General features: G+C 38.4%; 10 protein-coding genes across 10 annotated transcripts; all 10 read left to right on the top strand.

Moving 5' to 3' along the window:
* Positions 1 to 356: 356 nt before the first annotated feature.
* Positions 357 to 1,556, top strand: TM35_000211810 (uncharacterized protein; the record flags this gene model as incomplete). Its single annotated transcript, XM_029027031.1, has 1 exon — positions 357 to 1,556. The coding sequence occupies one exon, from the start codon at positions 357 to 359 to the stop codon at positions 1,554 to 1,556; it is 1,200 nt and encodes a 399-aa protein (XP_028881641.1).
* A 392-nt stretch (positions 1,557 to 1,948) lies between these two features.
* TM35_000211800 (uncharacterized protein) lies at positions 1,949 to 5,452 on the top strand (the record flags this gene model as incomplete). The annotated part of the gene is made up of 1 exon (XM_029027030.1): positions 1,949 to 5,452. The coding sequence occupies one exon, from the start codon at positions 1,949 to 1,951 to the stop codon at positions 5,450 to 5,452; it is 3,504 nt and encodes a 1,167-aa protein (XP_028881640.1).
* Positions 5,453 to 6,334: 882 nt separating this feature from the next.
* On the top strand, positions 6,335 to 6,880 carry TM35_000211790 (uncharacterized protein; the record flags this gene model as incomplete). The annotated part of the gene is made up of 1 exon (XM_029027029.1): positions 6,335 to 6,880. The coding sequence occupies one exon, from the start codon at positions 6,335 to 6,337 to the stop codon at positions 6,878 to 6,880; it is 546 nt and encodes a 181-aa protein (XP_028881639.1).
* A 478-nt stretch (positions 6,881 to 7,358) lies between these two features.
* Positions 7,359 to 7,838, top strand: TM35_000211780 (putative structural maintenance of chromosome protein 4; the record flags this gene model as incomplete). Its single annotated transcript, XM_029027028.1, has 1 exon — positions 7,359 to 7,838. The coding sequence occupies one exon, from the start codon at positions 7,359 to 7,361 to the stop codon at positions 7,836 to 7,838; it is 480 nt and encodes a 159-aa protein (XP_028881638.1).
* Positions 7,839 to 7,900: 62 nt separating this feature from the next.
* Positions 7,901 to 8,281, top strand: TM35_000211770 (uncharacterized protein; the record flags this gene model as incomplete). Its single annotated transcript, XM_029027027.1, has 1 exon — positions 7,901 to 8,281. One exon carries the CDS (start codon positions 7,901 to 7,903, stop codon positions 8,279 to 8,281), a length of 381 nt encoding a protein of 126 aa, XP_028881637.1.
* A 1,133-nt stretch (positions 8,282 to 9,414) lies between these two features.
* On the top strand, positions 9,415 to 10,413 carry TM35_000211760 (uncharacterized protein; the record flags this gene model as incomplete). The annotated part of the gene is made up of 1 exon (XM_029027026.1): positions 9,415 to 10,413. The coding sequence occupies one exon, from the start codon at positions 9,415 to 9,417 to the stop codon at positions 10,411 to 10,413; it is 999 nt and encodes a 332-aa protein (XP_028881636.1).
* A 405-nt stretch (positions 10,414 to 10,818) lies between these two features.
* On the top strand, positions 10,819 to 11,199 carry TM35_000211750 (uncharacterized protein; the record flags this gene model as incomplete). Its single annotated transcript, XM_029027025.1, has 1 exon — positions 10,819 to 11,199. The coding sequence occupies one exon, from the start codon at positions 10,819 to 10,821 to the stop codon at positions 11,197 to 11,199; it is 381 nt and encodes a 126-aa protein (XP_028881635.1).
* A 1,184-nt stretch (positions 11,200 to 12,383) lies between these two features.
* TM35_000211740 (putative telomerase-associated protein) lies at positions 12,384 to 21,623 on the top strand (the record flags this gene model as incomplete). Its single annotated transcript, XM_029027024.1, has 1 exon — positions 12,384 to 21,623. The coding sequence occupies one exon, from the start codon at positions 12,384 to 12,386 to the stop codon at positions 21,621 to 21,623; it is 9,240 nt and encodes a 3,079-aa protein (XP_028881634.1).
* Positions 21,624 to 22,054: 431 nt separating this feature from the next.
* TM35_000211730 (dynein arm light chain, axonemal) lies at positions 22,055 to 23,071 on the top strand (the record flags this gene model as incomplete). Its single annotated transcript, XM_029027023.1, has 1 exon — positions 22,055 to 23,071. The coding sequence occupies one exon, from the start codon at positions 22,055 to 22,057 to the stop codon at positions 23,069 to 23,071; it is 1,017 nt and encodes a 338-aa protein (XP_028881633.1).
* An 822-nt stretch (positions 23,072 to 23,893) lies between these two features.
* TM35_000211720 (uncharacterized protein) lies at positions 23,894 to 26,938 on the top strand (the record flags this gene model as incomplete). Its single annotated transcript, XM_029027022.1, has 1 exon — positions 23,894 to 26,938. One exon carries the CDS (start codon positions 23,894 to 23,896, stop codon positions 26,936 to 26,938), a length of 3,045 nt encoding a protein of 1,014 aa, XP_028881632.1.
* Positions 26,939 to 27,121: the final 183 nt, after the last annotated feature.

The raw sequence follows: 27,121 nt of genomic DNA, 5'->3' as shown, positions 1-27,121 counted from the left end.
GTTGTCTCAGCGGATTTAGAGAAGGAAAACAAAAAAAAAAAAAAAAAGAATGAATGAATGAATGAATGAATGAGAAAAAGAAGGAAAAAAAAGTAAGAAACGAAAAACGGAATGTGTACATATATCCCTCTTTTTTTTTCTTTAGAAATATTAACTAATCTCGTACTCTTTTATTATTTTTTTATTATGTTTTCTTTTCTTTTTTTCTCCTCCTCCTTCTCCTCCTCCACCACCACCTCCTCCTCCTCTTGTTGTTATTATTATTAATATTATTATTTATATTGATATTGTTTATATTTCTTATTTCCAATATTATGGATCTCATTGCTAGAGCGAATACTCGGCAGAGTGTGTGAATGCTGCTTCGACGACACTCTTTCCTGTTTGCTCCACGCCGTGTAAACAGCGGTAACGGCATCAAGAAGGCACAAACACGAGTGGTACCCTTCTCACAACAACAACAACAAGAAAAACAACAACAAGAAAAACAAGAAAAAGAAGAAATTAAAGGATGTAGCAGAGAAAAAGTTGCAGTTTCTTCTGCTACCCACTGCGGTGATTCTGAGAATATGGAGGAATATTTCCTACAACGTCTTTCACAAGCACGGAAGGGGGTTTCAACCCAAATAAATACATCAAGTTACCTGCCCTTTACACAAGATAGTCTAATAGATACTCCATGCAGTCCAAGTGGTATTATTCCTCACAATCCTCATACCACACTCTCAGTGAGAGAAGATGTGCGTTTTCACCGTCGTCTCAGCAGTCGCTTCACGACGGTGTGTGATCAGGAAAAATCATATGGAACTGCAGAGATTCCATTTAACACTCTTTACAATGATGTTCATTTGCGCTTTAAATGGGCACGTGAGGCTATGCAGATATTACATGAATCTATTCAACAACAAGAAAAAGAAAAAGAAGGAAAAAAAGTATTAGGTGGAAATAAAATAACACTACCGCGACGATTAGTGGTACTTGTATTGTATTCACATACACAACACAGTGTGGCTGTTGGTGGGCATATGAAACGTATTCGCGAAATCGTAAAAGCGATGCTTGCAGAACGCTATAATGAAGTTTTAGGTCTATTGACAGTTGCTGTTGGTATAAAATGTCGAAGTCTCGCCACTCCAACAAAAAGTAGAAGAAGAAAAGAAATCTCAGAAGAGTGTGAAGAGTTAGGAATGACATTAGATCATAATGACCCATTTATTCAAGATGATGTTTTGTGGTATCCAAATGCTGGTTTATACACATTTAACGCATCTCTACAGTGTATTTGTGCAGCCGCCGTGCAGAAGGGGAAAAGTAAAGAAAATCTCTCTATTCCCGCATTATATACAAAAGTCCTTATTGTATCAGAGGGATGGTTGCACGCACGAACAGCGGCAGAATTACATCAGCCGCATCTATCATACTGTGAAGATGAGAGAAGTAGGGAAGAAACATCTACGGTGCAGGTGGAGCCACTTCCCTTTGTGTTGGGTAGTGCACACAGTGAGGAAGAACTGTACCAGTTTGCTCGCTATACTGCTTGTAGGGCGTTAGTGTAGAAAAGAAAAGAAAAAATTGGATTTGAATTAATGGCTACTCGATTAATGGCTTGGATTATAATTCCTTCTTCTTTTTTCTCTCTGTGTAGAGATAGAGAGGCGTCTGCTGTTGTTCTCTTCTTCTTATTTCATTTTTAGACTGATATTTGTATATGTGTTGATTACCATTTTCTTTATATATATATATATATATATATATTTCCTTTAAGTGGTGACTTCAAAATATTTTCTTTTATTCTTGTTTTTTTCTCTGTTTTCTCTGTGTCTAATAATGATAAATTATAAATAATGCATAGAGAATAGTACATACATCTACACTCACGAAAAGGAAGAAGAAAGAAGAATAAAAGAAAAAGAAAAAAGAATTATAGTGAAGAGGAACGTCTGTTTGTATGCATGGGGCGCGATCTAATAATGTGAAGCGACGAGAGAATCCCCGTTCATTGGGACAACCACTTCCCATACCATCCGTAAGAAGAGGAATTTCATTGAGTCGAGGTGATAACAACATTCCCCATCATAACAATAATTCCAAGAATAAAGAAAATAATAATAATAATAATAATAAGGATGTGCATCATATAGTTCGATTACCAAAATTACAAAAACGAAACGAAGAGCCTTTTATCTCAGAACTCACAATCGCTACACAAAAACTACGCCGTACAATTATGAATCAAACAGGTAGTCATATCTCACCAGGTGGAATGTATAATGAAACCTTCTCTAATACCGATATGTGTTCAGCAATGGATACTTTATTAGGTACTGGAACTATATATCCAGATGCCACAGAAGCCTGGCATATCACTCAAACTCTTCAGAATATCTCCGTAGCGTTATCCTTAGGAACTACACATGATGCTGGTGTGATGAATCCACTTTCAACACCTTCACTTCCTTTACCGAATGGTGTGATGAATAACACGACTGGAATGGGAGATACTTTACTCAAACAAAGTGTGGAACGCCCAGTGCTAGCCATGACGATGGTGGAGGTGCCGTGGTATAAACCCCCATTGAAGTTGCAATTATTACAGCAGTCCTGTTGTTATCCAGATGATACGCGGTTATTCCGTCGCCGTGGAATGAGAAAGTTCTCTACAGCCTCCATCTGCAGTAACGCCGCATCTCTTATGAGCAATACTTCTTCCTCTTCCGCCTCCTCTTCTTCTTCCTCTTTATCCTCATTATTATCTACATCATCCTTATCATCTGTCTTCTCGCCGTCTGAACATCATCATCCTCATCATCCTCATCATCAACAACATCGAGAAGAAGAAAAAAAGAAAAGAAAGAGTGGGAAAATTACGTTACACAAACTAATGCGAAAGGATATACAAGCGTTATCATCACAACAGCGTTTTCGTTACATGCGGGCACAGCGCTTTATAAATGCCATAAACAGTTGGTGTACAGTAGTCTCTCGAGTACCGTTGACAGAACGGGATAATCCCAGTGAACTACACGAGACTTGTATGATGCTTATTTACAAAGAGGAAGAACGTTTAATTCTCGCAAAGTCACTCATTCGACATCAGGCTTTGCAAAAGCGTGAACGACATCGTCTGGCTAGACAAATAGAAGAACAAGAGAAGGCGCGAGATGAAGTGGCTCAACATGAACGTATGATGAAACAAAATCGATGGAAAACCCTTCTTCGTCCATGGACAAACGAAGAGGGAATAGAAGAGAAAGCAAAGGGAGATGAAGGTAAAGAAATGGCATCACCAGAACAACAAGAAGAGGAACAAAAAAAAGAATTAATGAGAGAGGAATATCATGCAACAGCACAATTACTACAATTGGTTCCACAATCTACAGATCCATCTGTTATTCAACAATCTATTGCCCAGCGTATCTTAACAAGTCCAGTATCTAATGAAATGAGATTAATACAGGGAAGTAGAAATGGAAGTTATGTTGATGAAGATAATAATAATAATAATAAAAGCCGCATGAGTAGCATAAATAGCACGATATGTAGTACTCCACTACAGAAATTACATCTTCTTATTGAGAAAATTGCACGTTCCTATAAGGGAAAGACATCAGATGTAAAAAAATCTTCTGATATTAAACATCACTTTCACAAGGTGTTTGATACATTTCGACAGTTTCGAGAGGGAATTCTTTTCGCTCCAAGTAGTAGTGTATACAAGGAAATTAATTGGGTAGAGCGAGTGATTCAAAATAATGATTTCTCTACACTTAAGGAAATTACCCAAAATATTGTTAAACACATCAATGCAACTGATACACTCTTACCTGGTGTAATACCTTCTCTACAATCACAACGACAACCACAACGACAATCATCACTATTTTTATTAGATCGAAACACAAAGAACATTACTGATTCTCTCGTACAGGTAGACGCATCTGCAATACCGTCCACTCAAGAAATGTTATTTCCAATTCGTTTATACTTTGATTCCCACAGTGGACGAATGCGAGTTGTGACTGTAGATGGTCTCACACTTTCAGGCATATCACAATCATCGAGACAAGGTAATACTCCCTCTGCTACTCATCAAGGTACTGTCAGTAATAGTAATAAAAGTAATGTTGGCGATAATAAGGTCACTCATATGATTTCACATGTGGATAATACACATATGAAAGAAGATACTAATCTTGTTTCTTCTTCCTTTGATCTTCATACATTTCTTTCCTCTACAAATGATATTCTTGGTGAACCCCCACGCCGTTATGAAGTACTAGTTGCCTACAGTATTGATACTGCAGCTATTGTTCGACAGAGTCAATGGAGGGCAGCAATGATGAAACAACTCGCAAATGAAGAGTCTGTAGAAGTACATCGCTGCATTCTTGCTAGAGTTATCGTCGCATTATCTATTCACACGGTAGTCTCTACAGGAGGAGAGGAAGAAGAAGTGAAAAACAAAACTAGATCACCATCTGAAGTACCAGAAGGAGAAGGAGGAGGAAAAGAAGAAGAAGAAAAGAGGAGATCACAAGCGACTTCCATTTCTTTATCTATTTCTCCATCTCTTCTACATCAAGAAAACGAACGACAACAACAACAACAACAACAATATGAAAAACCATTACAACTGATGAATCATGAGAAAATATTAGCTGCACCAACACAACGTAATCACTATGTACTTGATGTCCAACAGCTGTACTTTGTTGCCGCCTCTGCACTCATGGAAAACAATGAGACAATTCTTCCATCTCTTCAACGTCTACGTGTACAATACCATCGATTAGCCGCTGAACTAATAAGGAATTCAGAAGGACACCAACCTGGAGACTTTACATATCCCTCTTCCTTACCCTTCACACAAACAGATGTGGACTGTATTATGGAGCAACTTTCCAATGTGATCTCTCTATTACAATTAGAAACAACATATGGAGAACAACTTGCCGCATTACACCGTAATGAATGTGCGGTATTACATTACAACTGTCATGTTTCACCTTATCGTGAGTTCCTGCGGGCGGAACAGGCATTGTGGGCTCCACTCTATCTCCGCACCTTACGCCTCGCCCACACCTTCTGTGTATTGTTAGCCCAACTCGGTACACTTCCAATTCCCCCACGTTATCGTCCATTCCTCGGCCCAGTGCTGCAACTCCTTAACTGCCATGGTGGACAGAAGGAACTCCGCCTGTGTATTGACGAATGTTTACTTGAACTCGAGGAACGGGGGAAACGTGTACGCATGCCATTGTTGCAGCGTGAAGTGCAGGCAAATGCGCAGATGGAGTTGGATACCGCTGCTGCCGCAGTAGAGGCGGGATACTGTAGCCCTGAACAGATTATTACTTGTTTGGCTGTGCCGGAGGACGTAGTGGGCACAGAACCGGAACTCCTGACGATGCCAACAATGCTCTTTGTAGATGTTCCTCCTATTACGGGGTAATAGGCGTGAAGAGAAGATTTTGGCTTGGATTCACTACGTAAATGAAAAGAAAAGAAAAGCAATAAATAAAATTGTTTTCTTTCTCTTTCTTTTTCTATGTCTCTTTCTCTCTCTCTGTATATAAATATATATTTATATATACATTAATTATCCATCTTGTACTGTTTTGTCATCATGATTATGATCATCGTGATATTCATCTCCTTGTTATTTGATACTTTTTCTGTGATTGTTTTTGTGTGTTTCCTCTCTTCTTATGACGGTATAAAATATCATACCTTTCGATTGATTTATGTAAACAAATACATGTATAACAGCATTTATATATAACAGCATTTGTAATATATATATTAAAATATACTTATATTCCACAACGATGGAAATTATATAGTACTACAACTCAACATTGACAGTGACAGTGACAGGTTACTATTGATGTGGTGGAAAAACCTATTTTTGTTGCACATTTATTGATTTCATTCGATTCAGCCCTGTCGAATTAAGGTAGAAGTGAGTAACTCAATCCATTTAAAAATGTATCTTGTAAAATGTTACTTTATTTTTTTTTCCATTTTCTTCTTTTCTTTCTTTTTTCTTTTTGGTGGGATGGAGGCTTTTGAAAAGAATATACATCTGGATTTGGTCTTTACAACAGTCTAGGTTTTGAAGGTGTTTTTGTAATCTTCTTTTCCCTAGGTTTTGATAAGGTCTCAAAGAGACTCTGGCTGAACATTTAGAAGGGATATAAGTGTTGGTCTTATTTTTTTTTTTTATTTTTATTTTTTTTTTTAAGCAGTATATTTGCAAGTATGGATTTGATTCCATACCCTTTTGATCAGTGGGAAGATCTAGGGATGCACATGGAAAGTCATGTACGTCAAAATGGACCCACAAAGGTGGTTTTCAGCAATAATTGACGGGGATTCGGTATTAAAGTGTGAAGCTCTCGCCACATTTAACAGATATGGATTCGTTTTGGAGGACGGCGGAAGTTGGAGATGTTGGTTGGATTCTACTTTGATTAATCGGGTGACAGATATGCACACACCCGATTGTCCCACTTTTGAGGTTAGGTTTTTGCTTCCCCTTTGTTCAGCCATTAGAAACGTTGACTTGATGCCAGGTATGCTTACTGCCCAGCTGGATGTGTTGAACAGAAAATTCGCCAAAGCCAATATGGAATTTGAAGAAAAAAAGGCTTTAGTGAAACAGAAAGAGGCATTCATGTACCTAAATATTAATGCTGCTACGCTTGATGCAAGGGAGGAACTTCTCCGTCAACGCATGGAGCAGCTAAATAGTCAGTCTGATATCTTTGCGAACTTTCTGAAAGAGGTGAATCAGGGATTTAACCAGAGATATCAATACTTGGATGCCAGAGAAGAGGAATTGTCGAGGTTGACTGCTGCGGTAAAAAAGCTCAGTTAAGACGTTCCCCAAACTCAGCCTAAAAGAAAAATAGACGGTCAGGTGGAACCGTTGGCGGGTATCCCCTTTTTTTTTTTTTGCGCGGGCGGCATCAATCCCTCAAGGGACGGAATCTGTTGAAATTATGAAAGCTCCTCTGACCGTCAAGTCGCCCTTAGTTAATGGAGGCGGGTATCAGGCGCCACCCCCGCTACCACAGAGTGGCGAAGGTGTACTGTTTAGGGGTGGCGACGACGAAGGAAGTAAGGAAAGGGATGGAATAAAGAAGAGGTTGATATTTCTAAACAGGAATTTAAAGTTTTTGATGTCTCTACTTGGATCCCCATATTACATAATAGGGGAATTTCAGCTTTGGAATTAACTTTGCGAAGGGAGTTTGATTATTGGGGGCTAAGGTCCATAGAGGTTAAAGAAGCCTTTGATGCACTTTATGATTGGATGGAGTTAATTCAGGAAACAAACCCACCCGTCTCCGTTAATGATACGTATTGGCGAAAAGGCGTTGAATAAATTTCGTACCGCTTTATTATTGGATAAGAATCCTTCTTTGTCAAAGTCACTCATACGATCGCGACTTTATACGGCTTTAAACAGCGACGACATTTTCGCAAAGGTAGCACAGTCTTTGCTTGAGGAGGAACGGGATACCAAGACCCTTCGTTGTTTGCGTTGTAAGCGTTTTGGCCATGTGGCATCCACGTGTAATGTGCGGTTGCCGAAATACAATAGGCCACGTCAAGGCACTTCTAACCAATCACGGTACTCAAAAAACTTTCGAGGAGCCGCCTCCCACCGTTGCCAGTGGCGACGTGCAGCCCAGAATGACAGGATCCCTATAGATTTAATTCGAAGGCCCGCAGGATCCCGTTTGCATCCTGTTTTGTACTTCGCCTATCAAAATAACAGGCCCAGGGGTTCCACATTCTCAACCAACGGCGTTCAGATTTGGTACCACTAATCCTCGGCATCTCCCATTTGGGAAAAATATATATTCGGATAGCGAACGCCAATGCGAAGGAGATGCGGGACACCATCGACGTGGCAACAGAGAGACACTCTCGTTGGCAGAGCGGTTTGAAACGTTTTGCCGAGCTCACACGGGAAACCGATGAAAAAGGAGAGCGCAATAGCTTTTATCACCGCAAACGGTTTGGACCCATTGGCAAATTTACAGTAAGCATGAACGCTGAGTGTCACGATATTTTTGGAAACAACGGTAATGGACATGTTTGTAATGCGATTGCAGGAGATGGCGGCGCATTCAGAGATAAACCAGGCCAGACTATTATCATAGCACTAGAAGGACTAGAGCATTTCAGTCGCGCACGGATTAGAAGGATTAAGCAGCGTTCCGCTTGGCGCGGATCACGGCGAGTCGATGGTCGGAAATCGCAACTTTGACGAAAAAGAATTTTCTGCAGGTCGGGGGTCGGAGCTTTGATTTTGGATTAGACCGTGGTTGCGAAAACGGCAAAAATGGATCCCCATCAAGCCTCCCGCTTTATAAAAAAGATTCAGGGCGAGGACACATTTGACAACCAACAACGTGGAACGTATTCTGGTTCCATATGGTGGCACTGCTCATTCGAACAAGTGCGGTGCATTGAGGCACCTGGCAGAGTTGGTTGAGGTTCACGGTATGGATCCGTTCGACCTCCCGCAGGAAATGGCTTGACATCTTGGCCAACAAACGGCATTGCTCACGAAGGTTTTCGTTGGTGTCGGCGTTGATGTGATAAAAAGAAAAGATAAAAAGAGGTCATAGTACGATCACACATCTTCGGCAGAAGCACGCAAGGATTGCATCAGTAGAGGAAGAAATTACAAACCCTCTACAGCCAGTTCAGGCGGCGGTGCTTGATATTGGTTAGATTGTATCCTAATTGGACGGGGAATTTTTTTTGTTGCTTCTAACACATTTGGTCTTTGCTGGGATTAAACACATGCTAGTGTCCGAGAAAAAGTTCAAGAGTCATTCCCGTGGTGGACGCAGCTCTTTTGCGAGATGCGAGGGGTTTAATGAAGGATGCCTCATCATTCGAAATAGGTTCCTGAGTCGTGCCTTTTTCTCTCATTGAAGTGAAACGCCCTCGGGGAAACACCAAAGAAATGGATAGCACGACCATGAAAGAGAAAAACAGCGCGACAACGCAGCAGGCGGTCTGTCATGTGATGTCGCTTTGTCGGCGATGGGCTTGACAAAAAGGGGTTTCAACCTGCGAAGGTGAGCAGAGGTGGCTGGAGAGAAAAAAGGGATCTTGGTATCTGCTCCTTCATAACTCCTGCTGAGTGATTCTTCAGCGGTATAGAAAATTTGATTGTATGTTTTGTTTATTGCGTGTTATTGTTTTCATGATAAGTTTGTGTTCTGGAATCATTTGGAACTTCATAGAGTATTTCTGTTTGTTTCTTTGTTTCTTTTTTTTTTTTGTTTTATTTGGTTTGTAGGGTTTGACTAAAGTAGGAAGCATATTTTTACTATTTCCCCCTTTTTCGCTTCTACGTTTTAGTGACAGTAAGTGTGGTATTCGGTAATGCGTGTACCTACTTCTGGCTGCGGTACTAACTCGGCCTCCCTTCGCCGTGATATTGAGCGATTTATCCACCCACTAGCGCGATCCCTCCGTCAAAAACATCCTGCTGCTCTGGCTGCTATTGCCACATCCGTGAGTTCTGTGAATAAACAAAGTGATGTTTGTAAACCCAAGAATGAATCTGATATGAGTTTGTATGGACGAACACCCGGAATTAGAGAATCTGTCACATATTTCTCTACACGTATGAATGCACTATTAAACCGTCCACTTGAATCTATAAATAGTATAGATGTTACGATGCCACTTTATCGTTGTCCAATATGCTGCAGTGTGGCTCCTCATTCCGGTCCACAACCACCTTGGATGACTCCGTTAGAAATAACTCGACATATGAGTTGGTTACATGCCTTTAATGGATCTACACAGAGTAGTTTTGCGGAATATAATGCACGTGAAATGAAACGTATTTTTAAAGCACTTCCCTCATGTACTCATTCACGAGATGTAGTGAAAACAGCATTACCTTTGGCTAGAGTGGTAGTAATGTTAGATGTGGCAAATATTGAATTAAGTACAGAAGATATATTATTTGAGTTATTGGGAAATGAAGAAAGTCTTCGTTTCTTTCGTCGTGTACCATGTGCCTTTGTATGTGTACATGAAGTCTTTATTCCACATACATCCCGTCCTGGACACACTTTCTTTCAACTCTCACGTCTTCATCCACATTCGGATATGTTTACAGTGTATGCAGCCACACGGAGTGAATCGGGAGATTTCGTCTCGGCCGCACTAATGGGAGAATTATTACTGCAGAGCATGCGAGGTTGTGGTCCGCCTATTGTGTTATTAACAAAAGATAGAGTTCAGAAGTTGTGTGTTGCTGAGACGTTTGGTGGTGTAGTGGGAAAAGGCGGTCGTGTGTTTCTCCCACGTATAACGACTGCCAGTATTCTCAACAGTCTACGAGAGGCAAATAACGCAAGTATGGGGTAAAATGCTATATGTGAAGAGTTACTTTCACAGAAGAAGGTAGAAAAAAAAAAGAAAAAAAAAAACAAAAGAGTAAACATACCAGAAATTATTATTATTATATATGGATGGATGGATGGGAAATACACTACCACATATTAACTGATTAACTGATATTACGATTTTTTTTTATTTTTCTTTTTTCTCCTTGCTGTCGTTGTTTCTTACAATTGTATATTATAACTATTATTTTCACTTGTTTTATTTACCTTCATCTAGTATATATATATATATATATATATATATATTATTTTTTTTTGTTTTTTTACTTCTTTCAATCATACCAACTTTACTTTCCTTTTACTCTTTATTATAGATTGTAGATTATAATTCTCTTAGTATTTTCGCCTTTACGTAAGAGAAAGCCTCATGCTTCGTCGCAGCAGCATTACTTTATTCCGCCGCACACCCATTCGTCGCAGTGGTGGTGAACTCTTCGTTCGCCCCACACTTGCAGAGATCCCACCAGCAGACGAATGTAAAGGTTTCTTTGGTCATCTTAACGGGGCTCTGCGGTATCTGCGGCTTGTGGATATTAAATGGATGATGAACCGCGCGGTTGCCATGCGGCGTGAGTATCTCATCGCCACCCCGACCCTCTACGCATTTCTGTGGATGTTCTCATGGGAGGGAGCGACGATGTACTTCTGGGGAGATCGCGCCCCACCACGGCAGATGGATTGGAATTCGGAGCAGACGGGTTATCTCCCAAAGGACTTTAAGCCAACAGTTGTCACAAAGGCCTTTTAAGAAAGAAGAATAAAAAAGAAAAACAAAATTAAATAAATAAATAAATAAATAAATAAAAGAAAAAGAAGAACAAGGTAGAAGGTAGAAGGAGGAGGTAACGACACTATTAAACAGTAGTAGTAGCAACAGCAGTTGTAGTAGTACTAGGAACAGCAATATCTATAACACATTTCCCTTTGACAGAACATACGTAAAAGGGAGCGAGAGAGTGGAGGGAGGAGATATTGTGTAGGTTAGGTGAAGGGAAAGTTGGTTGTTGATTGTCTGTTTACTTCGCTGCTGTTGTTGTACGTGTTTTTTTTTTGTGTGTGTATATCTATCTATATCTATGCGTGTTTATTTATTTATTTATTTATTTTTATTTGTATTTGCGATGGTTTATTTGTGCAATTATTTGGTGTCTGTGAAATAGGTAATTTAGGGACAGGTAGGGTGTATACATATATATATATATATATATATATATATATATATATACCTGCGTTTACATGGCAAAGACTGTGTAAAGAGTGAGGGACGAAGAAGAAGAAGACTTTTTTTTAAAAAAAAAGAAAAAGAAAAAAAAAGGAAAAGAAAAAAAAAAAATAGGCTCGTGGGGTTTATTTGTGCATGTGTCTCTATTTCTCTGTGTTGTTTGTAATGTTGTGAAGGAGTAAGGGAATAAGAAATAGATGACACACTATATATATATATATATATATATATATATATATATATGCACAGATTGAGTACCTACACAAGCATAGTGGTGGTGAAGGTGAATATCCCAATGTTTTTCTGACTTTTTTTTCCCTTTTCTCTTCTTATCGTGCCATATTGTTGAGATAGTAATAGTAATTATTATTATTATTATTATTATTATTATTATTATTTGAAATCTATGCATACTTGCAAATTTGCTCTTAAGGCTTCCTTCGCATTCCAATTTTATTTTGGTTATTGTTCTTTATTGGTTTCTCCTTTTTCGCATAGTGAAGAAAGCATCCTTGCTATCAAAGCGAAAAGAATTAAAAAATAAAAAAAAAAACATACAAAGCACAAAGCACAAAACAAAAAAAAAAAGAAAAACAAAACAACGAACGAAAGAAGAAAAGAACAAGAAAAAAAAAAAATATATATATATATATATGTATACATTGATACATCTATCCATAAAGAAAGCAAGCAAATAGAATCCCAAAGGAATGACAGACACTCACAGTTCCACCGTACGAACCAATCAACGTAGACTAAAACACGAGGAGGATAGTAATCCAGATGAGTCCTTCTCCTTCTCTCACTACAGTGAAACCGTTGCGGATGTACGGCATGAAAAGGATGAACTCATCGGCCGTGTGAGTGCCTCTTTATTGCAGGAAGTGCAGTTTCCACCAAAACCACCACCCCTCTCTCCACAGGCAAATGCTCAATTAGAGAACACTATACGTATTGCGGAATTAGTTAACATCATCAGTAGTATGGATGGAGAGTTTGTGTTGAAACTTGCACTTTATATTCGTCATGATCTTAACATTAGACGTACAGCTGCACTTCTCGTCGCTTTATCTGCATTTCAACCCAAATGTCAGCCATTTCTTAAATGTTATATGAAACGTATTATTCGATTACCATCGGATTGGTTAACCATTGCGAATATCGCTATGCAAAAACCATACGAATGTCTTTACATTAATTATGGAAAAGAAGAAGAAAATGAGGCCGTTAATTTTATACAGGAAAGAAAAGGAATACCAAATGCTTTACGGCATGCGCTTGTGGCGACTTTTAAGCTCTTTGATGAATTCACTCTTGCCAAGTATAATAATGAAAGATCTGTGAAAAGGGCACGTGCTAAAAAGAAAGAAGAGTTAAAGAAAAATGAAATGTCTACCACTAATACGACTACTACTAATACTATTACTACTGCTATGACTCCTTTTCCACAAGAACATTATTATTATTATTATTATTCCACGTTAACCATTAAAGAACTTATCCGACGACTACATATATCACGTCCTGCCTATATTGTTTGTTGTTTACTAGGGAAACGATATCCCAACAGTGAAGAGGCCTTCCGACAAGAAGGATTAGATGAAGGCGGTACACGTACATTTGATCCCACACAGTGTGGTCGACGAATGAAATTACCAGTACCAGAAACATGGGAAACACAACTCTCTGCTCATGGGAATCATGGATTTATATGGGATAATCTTGTTGAACGTAAACAATTACCTTTCATGGCAGCATTACGGAATCTACGTAATATGATACTTCATAACTGTAGTGAAAAGACACATACGATTATTATGAATCGATTCACATCGGAAGAAGAAGTATTAATGTCACGTCAGTTTCCTTATCGATTTCTTAGTGCTTATGAGTCTCTGAAGTTTCAACCAAAGAAGGCTATAAAGAGGTTGTACACAAAACCTCCTTCTGGGGCGAAAAGAAAGATATGTAAGGATAAACCTCCTAGTGAGAAATATGTAAAATTATTACAAACACAATATCAATCAACTTTAAATCAAGCAGCTGAAATATCTGCAAGAGTTAATATTGTTCCAATTCGTGGAAGTTCTCTTATTATATTAAATGCAAGTTATGAATCTATGTTTTCAAGCAATTATGGTATGGCGGATATAGATAAAGCGGCTTTACTGGCAGTATCTTTTAAATATGCCTGTGAACATTGTGAATTATTAATACTTTGTGGAGATCAATATCGTGTGATGGGATGGGACTTTAGACATGAGGGTGGTATATTAGAGAATGCAGAGAGAGTTGGTTATTTCTGTCGAGAACTGATGTGGCCTGAGAGAGATCCATATTCAAGTTCAACTGAATGGAGTAGTCCTCGATGGATAGATCCTAGTACAAAGATAAAATTCCCTTATGCTTATCTTGATAACTTAATTGAACATCGAGTAAATCTTCAATCTTTAGTTGTTATGGGTGGTAAACATAGTTGCTTTACTGGACAAAATGATGCCCCTTCATTAGGAGATCTTCCTGTCTATCTAGAACGAATGCGTCGTATATGTAATGAGGAATTATTATTTGTTGGTCTTAGTACATCATTTGATGTGGAATTAAATATTCAACTTCGTTATAATCATAAACATGATATCTTATTAACGGGGTTTTCAGATGCAGTATTACGTATTGTAGCCGAACGTGTTTCTGGAGGACCTCGACGATATATTGAACGAGCGGATGAAGTATATGATGTTAACCGGGCAGCTATTCGTCCAGATCAAACCTTTAAGAAGGAACTACGAGTATTACAACAAGTATCTAAACTAGAGAAGAAAAGACGAATGCATTCATATGTACAAACATTAGAAAGTTTTTCAGATGAGGCTTTGGTTGGAGGTTCAACATCCGCTACTATTGGATCTGAAGAAAATGTATCCCCTAGTAGCCCTAAAAAGAAAAAAACAACAACAGCAGCAGCAGCAGATAAAACAAGTGAAGAAGTAGGAAATAAAAACAAGATTGGTTTAATTTCACCAGAACCATTATTTCTTTCCACTTATCATGATTGTCGATTCTTTATTTCCTCTACCTTTATTGATATGGAGAGTGAACGAAATGCACTTGTGTTAGATGTCTTTCCCCGCCTACGTCGTTGGGTAGCAGAAGCTGGATTACATGTAAACATCCTCGATGTGGATCTTCGCTGGGGAATTACGGAAGATGCCACAAGTTCCAATCTCTCTGTTTCTGTTTGCCTAAATGAAGTCTCCCGGTGTTCTCCATTCTTTCTTGGTATATTGGGTTCTCGGTATGGATATTGTCCTCCTACATTATATCATCGTGTAGATGAGGATGTGGATCCTGCAGACTTTGCATGGTTACGACAATATCCATTAGAACAGAGTGAAGAAAATAAAATGTCTGTTACGGAAATGGAAATGCGACATGCAATCTTTACATCTGCAAGACGAACAGGGAAACGAATTCCACTTACAATGGCTTTTCTTATTCGTGATCAGACAACCTTAATAAATTCTCTTCCCGTTGGAAGAGAGAGAGATGCCTATGCCCCAGATACACCAACAACCATGCAGTCTATTACGAAACTTACGAGTTATTTAAAAACACAAGGAGCTCCTATTATTCCATACACGGCAACACATAAAGCGACAGTAGATAATCCTTTTTCAACCTTTTCTTTAACAAATGCCATGACAATGCCTTCTATTACTTCTACAAATAATTTAACATCTACAATATCTGCAACAACTATACCATTGGATATGACTGATTTCTCACGAAAGGCTTATGTGGCTCTAAAGTCTATTGTTCAACATCACTTTGATCTTCCTGTAGAGTTGGGTGGTGGCTATGATAATGTAGAGGCTCATCAAGATACTGCCAAGAATAATCCAGAGGCTACACATAAATCAAGGGTTAATCAAACACTATATGAAAGAGAACACTTGGATCAGTTAAGTTTTACATCTACACTTCTCAAGACTTTTGTACCTCCAATGGGATTTGTAGAGAAATTATCTCTCTTTGTTCTTTCCGGTCGTGACCCAACAAGTTCTATTACAACAACCACAACAATAAAAACAGAAGGAGCTGTAGAAAAAGAAGAAGGAGGAACAATAATGACTAATACTAATCCTACTAATCCTAATCCTACTACTATTACTACTAACGCTATTCTTTCTTCTACTTCCACTACCCCGTATACAATGGATTCAGAACACAATGTTCTTCTTTTGCAAGGGACTGAAGGAAATGGAGCCTCCACTATTTCTGCAGCTGTTGCAGCCCATGTTGCCAAGAGGGAAGATACGAATGTAATGGTGGTTCATTTCGCCTGTCAAGCCAGTGATGGAAGTCTGCGACGATTGGTATATTATATCGCTTCTTCATTGGTATATCGTCTTGGTTTACAGGAAGATTTCTGTGTACGAGAGAGTGATCCCATTACATTACTTTTACAACTCTTACCACGTATTTATGATGCCGCAAAGAAAAAGAAACAAATTTGTATTATATTAGATGGTATGGATAAATCCCCATACTCGACAGAAATATTAAGTAATTTAGGATGGTTAGTTCATCCTGGTACTGGTTCAGAGATACGTTTTCTTGTTACTACTTCATTTGGTAGTCCAATTGCGACAGCACTTAAATCACGTCTTCCACCAGCACGAAGTATTCCATTACCAGATTTAAGTATGTCTGAACGGGCTGAACTGGTTCGTCGACATTTAGCTTCCTATGGGAAACGATTACAAGAATCATTTCGTGTGAATGAATTAAAATTACTTCTTCGAAAAACAGGTGCTAGTCAAGCTTCCTATCTTACTTACGCTATTACCTATTTACGTTTGTTTAGTACATTTGACACTTTAAGAAGTGATATTGTACGACTTCCTTCTACTCTTTCTCAATTACATCTTGAGGCATATAAAAAATTAGAAGAACGTTTTGATGAAAAAACGTGCCGTACAGTTCTCATTGCCTTATATCTCGCACATGATATTGGTGGAATTAAAGAATTTAATCTTTATCGTCTTGTCTCTAATGTAGCCCCTGCATCTCGTCTAGTGATGTTATTAAATGGAACTTGTTTACGTATAGTAAGAAGACGTGTAGCGATTTCCAGTGCATCTTTTGAGGCTTCTATTGCCGCCCGGTATCTTCCACGATCTTCAGATGTTATTGATGCCTGTGCGAAGTTTCTCGCTGCGGAGTTGTACTTTCGTCCAGTTTCTATAGATGCTGAGCGGTATGATGTACGGCAGAGTATTCGCGTAGCGTTAGAGTCTATTCGGCGATGTACAGAAAGAGAAAAATGTGTGTTTAATCCATATCGATATTCCGCCAGTCAATTATTAGCACTTCTTCATTTTGCCTTACGAGCGAAAGAGTATGAGGCCTTATCGGTGTTAGCTTCCTATTTACCATTAGTAGAGAATTTAATTGTAAATGCGACCTATTTACAACGTTTTTTAAATATTCTCTCTCAAGCTGTGATGTTGAATTCACAATTATCAAATAAACTAAGTCCAATTGTTGATTTTTTACAAGAACATTATAGTATTCTAGAATGTCGACCAATGATATTACGGCAGTATGTTCGAAATAGGAATTATCTTAATAACGTCTTTCATGATGTTCTATCTCCATCAGAGAGTAGAAAAACAGGAGGTTGTAGGAATGATACATGGGTAAAATGGCTAAATAAGAATCAAAAAAGTGAAGAAGGTCGAACAATTATATTCCCATCTACAGAACCAATACAAACTCTCGCATTAAGTGATGATGGTAATTATATCGCAGGTGGAGGAGATGATTTAATGGTACGTGTTATTCCTCAAGGTAGATTAGATCAAATAGCGGCTTCACTTAAACATAATGCCCCAGTTACCGCTATTGCATTTTTACCTCACAGATCTCATATATTACTTACAGGATGTGGTCGAGGAGTTCTACGAGTTTGGAGTCTTGAAGATAATAGTCTTCTTCAACAAAGTTTTATTTCTCATAAACGTTGTATTTCTTCTATTGCTTGTCATCCTACAGAAAGTATTGTTTGTACGGGTAGTTATGATAGTAGTTGTGCCCTTTGGCAAGTGGTAAGTAGTGTGGCTGAAGCTACAGTACGATCTAGTTTAGAAGCAAATGAAATTTTAAAACATCATAATGCTCCAGTCTCATGTGTAGCTTATCATGGTTCTGGTGAAATTCTCGCAACAGGATCATGGGAAGGTCGTGTTTATTTTATTAACACTGAACGTTTACGAGAATCTTTACATCATGTCACTACATTAAATCTTAGCAAGGAAAGTGTAGCCAGTACTAAACTACCTTATGAATATCATATGGTGAAAACAGGAAGTCCTGTACGAGCTTTAGCTTTTATGCCTTCTATGGTAGTAACTTGTGCGATTGCCTTATATGATGGAGATATTTGTTTATATGATTACGCCTCAGCGGAGTGTAGTGCTCGTCTTAAACTTCATGTTGGTATTCCCATTACATGTTTAACCTTTTCACCAGATGCGGTATTCATGGCTTCTGCAAATGAACACGGTGGCGTTCGCATTACTTATGCTGGGGTAACAGGTACAACCTTCACTACACTGAATGCACATCGTTCTGCCGTAACGGCGGTTGCTTTTCATCAAAAGAAACCCAGAACTCTTTTTACATCTTCAATGGAGCGAAATCTTAAACAATGGTCTCTGGCAAAAACAGATTATACAGATTCTACCTTATTAAATGGAAAACATGCAATGATAGTAACAGCATGTGCAGCCGCCTCGGATGGTTCTTTCTTTGTTACTGCTGGTGTAGATGGTCTAGCACTTGTTTTTACCGCTCATGAAGATGTAAGTGGGGGTGTTTCTGATTATACAAGAAGTAAGGAAGAATCCTTTACACCCTACTTTTCCCTTTCACATGAACAAAACCGTGTTTCTTGTATTTGTATTGGTATGCAGAATAAACGTATTTTATGCGGAACTGCCGTTGGAGAAGTTTTTGTTTGGGCCGCAACTCCCGGACTTGATCGCCGTGAAGGACTTTTGCTGCAACGTATATCTGTAGCAGAAGAGGGTGTCTATCCGGTTGTGTTTGTTGGATGTGTAGTGGAGAAGGCATCTGATAAAAGTAAACATCAGCATCGAAAACACAAACAGTGTAAAGATAATAATAATGATGATAATAATGATTATAATGATGATAATAATAATAATAATGATTATGATGATGATGATGATGATGATGATGATAATGATAATGCTGTGTATACATCTAATCTTCATAATTATTCTCTCCGTGCACGTGCGACTGCCTTTACAGCAAATGGAATGATGGCAGCATGGGAGATGTATGAAGATGACACTCGCATGATATCCGTGACTGGACCTCAGCGTCCCACTGAGAAGATGTGTCGAAGGGTGTTTTCTCCTTATAGTTTACAACAAGTGGGAGTAGTAGTAAGAGAACGAGAATTAAAAACGGAAAAACTCTCTGTCTGTGTTTGCACAGATCAAATTGCGGAGGCTGAGGATAAAAAATATGAAGCTTTGTTAACAGATAAAGCTGCAAAGAGTGAGAGTTCATCTGATAACTATGAACGGTTCTCTTGTCATAGTAGTACTATAGAGGAAGATGAGGAGAAGGAAGAAGAATCAGAAGAAGTTTCCAGAGACTTGGATAGTGATAAGAATAAGAATAATGATGAGATGGAGATGGAGGATCATAGACGTGCACCCCAACGTGCTACATTTAAGTGGGTGAAGCCTTTTGAGTGTGTGCGGTTGGATAAGGATGGTATGTGTTCTGGAGTTTCATCACCCACTGGTATGAGTAATACTTCAATCTCTCTTTCAGTGAAACTTGCGGAGGAAATTATCGGAGGTTTGCCGTTAATGTGGCGTGAGCGAGAGAGCCATAGAGAAGAAGAAGAGGAAGAAGAAAAGGAAGAGAAAGAAGAAAAGGAGGTAATAGGACAGAAGGAAAAGAAAACAGAGTTATCTGATAATAATAATAACAGTAACAGTAACAGTAACAGTGAACGTAGTAGTAATGGTACTGGTGATACTATTAATGATAATACTGTTGCTTCTCCTAATACAGAGGATTCAAAGGGATTAACTGTTAGTAATAATTGTGATGGTTCTTGTAAGAATCGAAATATGTATTTACTGGATGGAAGCTTTATTGTAGTTGGACGTCAACGTTGTCATCTCGCAGTGGCATCTTTACAATCCATGATTGCTTTGCCAATTCAGAAAATATCACCAGATTATCATATTGTAGAATCTGAAATAAATGATGAATACATGTTGGAAAAGGGAGATGCGTTTCTTTGTGTGAGTAATCGTATTCGTGTACGAGGAGCATGGACAGAAGTAAAACGTAAAAATTCTACTTCTTCATTCTTATCATCATCTTCATTATTATTTTCATCATCATCTCTTTTCTCTCTATTGTTCGCCCTTGGTACAAGTTCGGGTACAGTCTTACTGATTGAGGCCATCTACGAAAGAGATTCAACAATTACAGCGGAATCAGAAGATGAAGGGGATGCTATACAGTTTATGATTAATAATAATAATAATAATAATAATACATTGGGATGTATGTTACAATATAAAAGAGGTGTACGCCTTATTCTTCGTCATTCTGCAGAGATGGTGGGTCGTCATGGTAGACGTGTGCCTGTGGACTCCATTGCATTAACAACAGGACCTTCAGAAACCGTGAAGAGTTCAGAAGATACAACTGAACCGTATATTTGGCGGGATGTATTTACCCCATTGCATCTCACAGTGGGATGTCGTGATGGTTCTGTGCGGCTCTTCACCGTATTTCCATTTCGTGAAGTTGAGCACGCATTGGGGGAAGAGAGTATTAACCCTGGAAAGAGCGTAAGACACGTCCTACCAGAGGAAGAAGAGGAAGAGGAAGAGGAAGAAGAAGATGAAGATGAGGAGATGGAAAATATAAAGAAAGATGAGAAAGAAGCGAAATGTGCATTTATTAAAGGTAAATGGCATGAACGTGGTATATTCTTCGCATCATCAGGGATAACAACCGTTACAACATTGCAAATGCCAGATAAAATGCTTGGGCGGCGAAATTCCACGAACTTGCCATTTTCCACTATTAATACCGGTACCACTATTATGAATACTACTACTACTACTACTAATAATAATAATAATAATAATAATAATAATAATACCAATTTTGGTATAAGCAATTGGTTATCTTCATGGTCCTTGCTCTCTACTATTCATATTGTTGGTGATTGGCTTGGTAATGTCTATCAACTTCAATTGAAACGTGGTAGTGGTAATGGTTCTAGACTTGGAAAGAGGGATTTCACCAGACCACACACCTTCTCCATTTTTGCTGATGGATCAAGCAGTCAAGCCTGGTCTGCTATCATGCGAGATGATGAAGAAAAAGAAGGTCAACGAAGTCGATATAATAGAGAGGCTCGACCCACTTTACTGGAACTCATGAGAAGAGAGACGAATCTTCATCTTTCCGTCAGTAATTTACTATCGGCTGGGCGAAGAGGGACTAAATGGCGTAATGAGGAACGCACCATTGCGGCTCTCTTCTCTTCACATTTAAATGAAGATCCATGGAGTGAGGCAGCAGCAGCAGCAGCGGGGAATCTCTCTACTACAGTCCCTACACACGAACATCCATCTACACAAGTAAATACAACAAACACAACAACAGGAATGTCAATGACAGTACCGCCGTATGAAATGATACTTCAACAGGTTCCACCAGAGTTGGAGGGTGAAAAACGAAATGAGTGGATTCGAGAACAACAACGTCTTCTTGTAGAGGCATTACAGGCACATCGTAATGCCGTGAAGGCACGTGAAGTGCTTTCTAAATACTCGAAAGATGTTTTGTTATCAATGGGTGTGGATCTGGATTCGTAATTTTTTTTATTTTTTTTCTTTTCTTTCCTTCTTACTTGCATTATTTCTCTTTTTCTTTTTGCTTTTTCTTCTTATCAATTCTATTTGATTTTAGTATACATTTTTTTGTCTTTTTTTTACATTTTCATATATTTTACAATCCTTCTTTATATATATATATATATATATATATATATATATATATCCTCTTTTCTCTGCGTTTCTCTGCGTTTTCGGCTTCCATTACCCATCTTCCCTCATTTTTGTTTTCTTTTCTTTCTTCTTTCTTCTTTCTATTATTATTATTTTTTGTTTGTTTGATATCTTCTCTTTTCCTTCTAGTAAAGGAAAAGGTGTGTACCTACCTTGTACTTGAAGGTATTTATATTTATATATATATATATAACTCACACAAGCAACGTACACAAAGAAAAAAAAAAAAAAAAAAAGCCATGGCAAGTACAGGTAGTCCATCTAATGTATATGATGAAAAGGGCACTGTACTCTACCGTGCAGTCCCCTGCACCTCAACCGGTGTTGCGGATGAAAATGAAAATCAAACCAACACAGCGGCTGTAGATTGCTCCTCCACCGTCATACTAAACAATTCCACTAAAGCCATTCATGCCACACACACATTCGCCACTCCCCCACGTTCAAACAAATCCACACTCGCAGCGGCAACTCTACCAGACGCGACGACAACAGTTGCCGCTGCGAGTGGAAAAAATAATACAGTGAGTGGAAGTACGGCGGCTCCCATCACTGAAGCACTCAATCTCACTCCAAACAGTATGACCGCAGAACAGGCGTTAGCACGACTCTTCCCACCCGTACCACTCCAACAACAACAACAAGATGGAAAAGAAAAAGACAGTGAGTTAACATGGATGAAGGTGGCAGATATTGAACACACCAGTAGACTTGACGCGGTATGTCTACGAGAACACCTGGAAAGACGTTGTAAAGAAGAAAACGCCCGTCCCACTGGTGTTGTCTGTATGATTCGTGAAGGTATTTACACCGATGGTTTACGTGAAGTGATTCGTCAGGTGACTGTGTTGTGCCCAGAGCGGGGTTTACTACTCGCGGAACTCGCCACAGAGATGCAGCAGACAACTAACACATATGATATTCTCTTTGACAGTGCCTGTCAGTATGCCGTGCGAAAAGCAATTGAACGGGATCTGCGGAGTTACTTGTTTGATGAGAAGATATCTCTTGAGAGTGAAGTACGTCGACTGGAAAATCGCGTAAATGAACTGCGGGCGAAACATGATGGGATGACGAAACGCTTTGAGGAACAAAAACAGGCAGAACTGAATCGATATGAAGAGGAAGTAAAATATCTCAAAAAGGCGAATCAGCAAATTGTAAATGAGATTAAACGTATTACAGCCTTAGAGAAATCAGCAGCGGCAGCAGCGGCGGCAGCAGCAGCACATGCATCCGCACAGAAAAGTGCATAATCTATTTTTGTAGAAATTGCCTAGTAGAATATAGGGACACATACAAATATATATATATATATATATATATCAACTGAATAGAAGAGAAAGTACGGAGGAAATAAACAAAAAAAAAAATAGAAAGGAAGAGTGAATATATATATATATATATATATATCTGTGTGTGTATGTGTGTTTCTCTGCTTAGATGTGCAAATCCATGTTAGGTTGCTCCTATGTAAAGTAAAGGCGATAAAAAAAAAAAAAGAGTGGAAGCGAAGATTTTTTTTTTTTGCTTATATATTTATTTACCAATTCTGCGGTACGTATCTTGCTATTCTCTTTTATTATATGTTTTTTTTTTTTCTTTATGTATGTGTGTTTCATAAGTTTCTTTTTTTTTTTTAACTGTTCTCTCTCTTTTCTCTTTCTGTTTTCTCTTTTTCTATTCGCAATGTGATGAGCGGTGACGAAATACAACAAACAGAAGATAAGGAAAGAAATAATTAATAAAAAGGGCAAAGGTTTGAACGGGTGAAAAAGAAAAGGTTGTAGAAGATTCTTTTTCTTTTTGAGATTTAGCTCAAGAAGTCTAGAATCATATAGTGTGCGGTGTATCTCACTTTTTTGTGTGTATTTATATATTAAGATATATCTATACAGCTATCTATCTTTCTATTTATTTATCCTTATTCAATAAATACGTACACCCCCCATATATATATATATATATATATAAACTTATAGTTTTGTGTAAATACACCTCTTTTTCCTTATTTATTTACTTATTCCTCTATTATTATTATTATTTTTATTATTTATATATAAATATATGTATATTGAATGTCGTGGATAATGATTGATTCTAGCCTCAAGGGAAGCATTTGGTCACCCAACTCCATGATAAAAAGCCCATACTTCCTTAATGACTCTCAACAGCGCAGTAGAACTCCAGCTTCTGTCGTCCCCGTAAGAAAAGGGATAAGAAAACAACAGCGTTCAACATCAGCAAGTGCTGTTAGACGGAGGAAAACTATCAATCCCAACAGTAGTGGCACTAAGAACAGTAATGATAATAGCAATATCAATACCAACAAAAAGAAGAAAAAAGATAAGAAGTCAATGGCTGCACTTGGGCAGACAACTACTACTATCAATGGAGACAAGAGGAGTACGGAATATAGACATGCATCCCCCGCTGGATCGCCTATGAATAGTATAGAAACTGATTATGATGAGAAATCACAAAGTTTCCTTGATCGTGCTTGGGGAAAGTTTGGTGAAGCTCGTGTGTTAACTCAACAGAAATTATTTCAATCCGCATGGCAAGCACTCATGGAAGCCAAAGAACTCATTGATACCGCTGGTGATATCTCCCGTGTAGCTACGGATAGTGGTATAATGATGATGAATAACAATAGACAACAACAGGCATTAGTTCAACTTGGGCATGAATTAAATATCGCCACGCAGGCATGGTTGGTGCGGGAACGATTGACGGGAGAAGAAACACCAACAAAGTGTAAATTAATGCGAAGTGGTAGTGCCACTGCCACCGTTCGGGCTTTACAACAACAACATTATGAAGAAGAACAACAACTACTACAACAACAACAACAACAACAAAGGGCAAAGGAAGAAGAGAAAGAGGAAGAAGAAAAAGAGGAAAAAGAAAAGGAAGAGTTAGCAGATATCACAGTGGATATATTGGATGAAAAGAAAAACAATGATACCTTCATACCAGATATCTCTTCCAATCATAATCATCATAATCATAATAATCATAATCATCGTATTCACTCTGACATTCCCGGTGTTTCCTTAGATATTCACAGCAGTAATACCAACATCTATCTCGATCGCTGGACTCATCATAGTGATATGGGTCTAGTGAATAGTCACTCCCCACGATTGCGGGAGTTGTGGGATACGACTGTGCAGACTCCAGCGAAATCTCCCAATCTGCGGTATAGTGATGGGATCGTAGCAGCAATGCGGCGTGCGAATGTGTGGGAAGCAGCAACAGCAACAGCAACACCGCAGATTATCTCCGCTATTCCATCCACCGCAATGGAAGAAGATGTGGGATGTATACAAAGACAAGATAGACAAGAGAGGAAAGAGAAAGAGAAACAGGAAGAAGAGCAGGAAGGAAAATATGGTACAAGGAATATATATAAAAGATTTACACAGGATGTATCTACACATTCCACGGTATCTTCATTGTTGGAAGATGTGAATAGATTGAATGTAACTCCAATTACGGTCGCAGATACTTTACATACTTCACCCGTACAAGAATCAAGAAAACGATCTATACTAGACTTGGGAGAACCACAACTTGTGCCACTTTATGCCTTTGAAGTTGTGAAACCAAAAACTCCACGAAAAAAGGATCATCCACTTTCTACACCAATTGTTTCTGTACCTGTTGCGTCTCACTTTGATCATAGTGCTGTTGATACTACTACCAATACTACTAATAGTAATATTATTACTGCTGTTGCTGCTCAGGTACCATGCGGTACAACGGTGCAAACTGTTTCCTCTTGTGCAATTCCGGAAGAAAAAGAGAAGCAACCATCATTATCGTCTTCTTCTGTAATTGTTTCTAATAGTTATCGAGGACCTGTGGTAACGTCTAGTGTGTGTTATGGTTCCATCCGTGCAGGTGGTGAAATGCGAGGAGGAGAAAGTATTCGCCTTCCACAGTATGTAAATATCTACAATATTAAACAAGGTAATAGAGATACTCGTCAAGGTATGGGTGAAACCACAACTAGTAATGTGGATGTAGATCCTACTACCAATGATAATGGTAATGGCAGTACAAAGATGTTTGATTTATCGAAAAAGGAATCATTGGCAGATGTGGATACTGTATTTAGTACACATGATGTAATGAAGAGTGTTAAACGTGATGTGATAAGTACATCAACGGATAATGTAAAACAGTTGGAGAACACTCAACTCAGTGTGAAGAGTTTACAACAGTCTACTTCTCATAATACTACTACTACTACTACTACTACTTCTCATAATACTACCATGCATGATGATATTCCTGGTGAGAAACCAGAGATCAGTACAGTGGATCATGAAAATAGTGATGTCTCTATGTATGATACAGTTCCATTAACAGAGTCTGCACTCCAGCATTACTTTGATGATGTTGATAATTATCAAGAGGCCCGTGTACTCCATCAACGCATGGTACGTTATTTATTATGTGAACGAAGTGTAGAAGAAGAAAAGGAAGAAGAAAGAAAACAACAAGGTAAACGTCCCTCACGAGCGGCATATTTATTAGGATTACTGGAAGAGTCTTATCATGATTGGCTGGTGGATCATCTTGGAATAAAGAAACGTCATCGCTCTTCTGGTAGTAATATCAAAGAAAATAGACAAACCTTATCCACAGCCTCTGTTACCACAAGTGAGTATACACAGATGGAGAGTAGGAAAGAAACAGAAAGTATTCATATACATGAGAGTAGAAAATTAGATATTGCCTCACCAGAGATGTTTGAATCTACACAGGAACCAATTTCTTCTATTCCTCCAGCTACTCCAAGAGAAACAGAGACAAGAAAAACAATAGCTAATGAAGATAAGACTAAAGTACAGATGGAGGAGTTTAATAGAATACCACCTCGAGAGATACAAGAGAGAAATGGAATGAACGGTATATTCTCTCATAATGTCGCACTTAAACATGTTGAGGAAACAAAGGAAGAAGAAGAAGAAGAGAAAAAAGAAAAAGAACAACAGCACGAAGGAGAAGAATATAAACAGAGAGAAGAAGAAGAAAGCAATAAGGTCCATCCTGTATCTACGCCGCAACGTAGTGGACGAACTTTTGTTTTTGTACGTGAGAAAGGTCAATGAAAAGATAAATCTTGGAATTGAAAAGTATGTGAAGTGTATCTACTGTTGGTATTCCCGCTGTTGTTATTGTTCTTATTATTGTTGTTATTATTATTGTTCTTATTGATTGTGTGGGAATCAATCTGTGTATCAATGGAATTTGTTTTTTTTTTTTTTTTTTTTTTTTTTTTTTTTTTTTTTTTT

Source organism: Trypanosoma theileri, assembly GCF_002087225.1.
Source record: "Trypanosoma theileri isolate Edinburgh chromosome Unknown TM35_Tth_21_V1, whole genome shotgun sequence".
NCBI lineage: Eukaryota > Euglenozoa > Kinetoplastea > Trypanosomatida > Trypanosomatidae > Trypanosoma > Trypanosoma theileri.
This window is presented reverse-complemented; position numbering and strand designations above follow the sequence as displayed.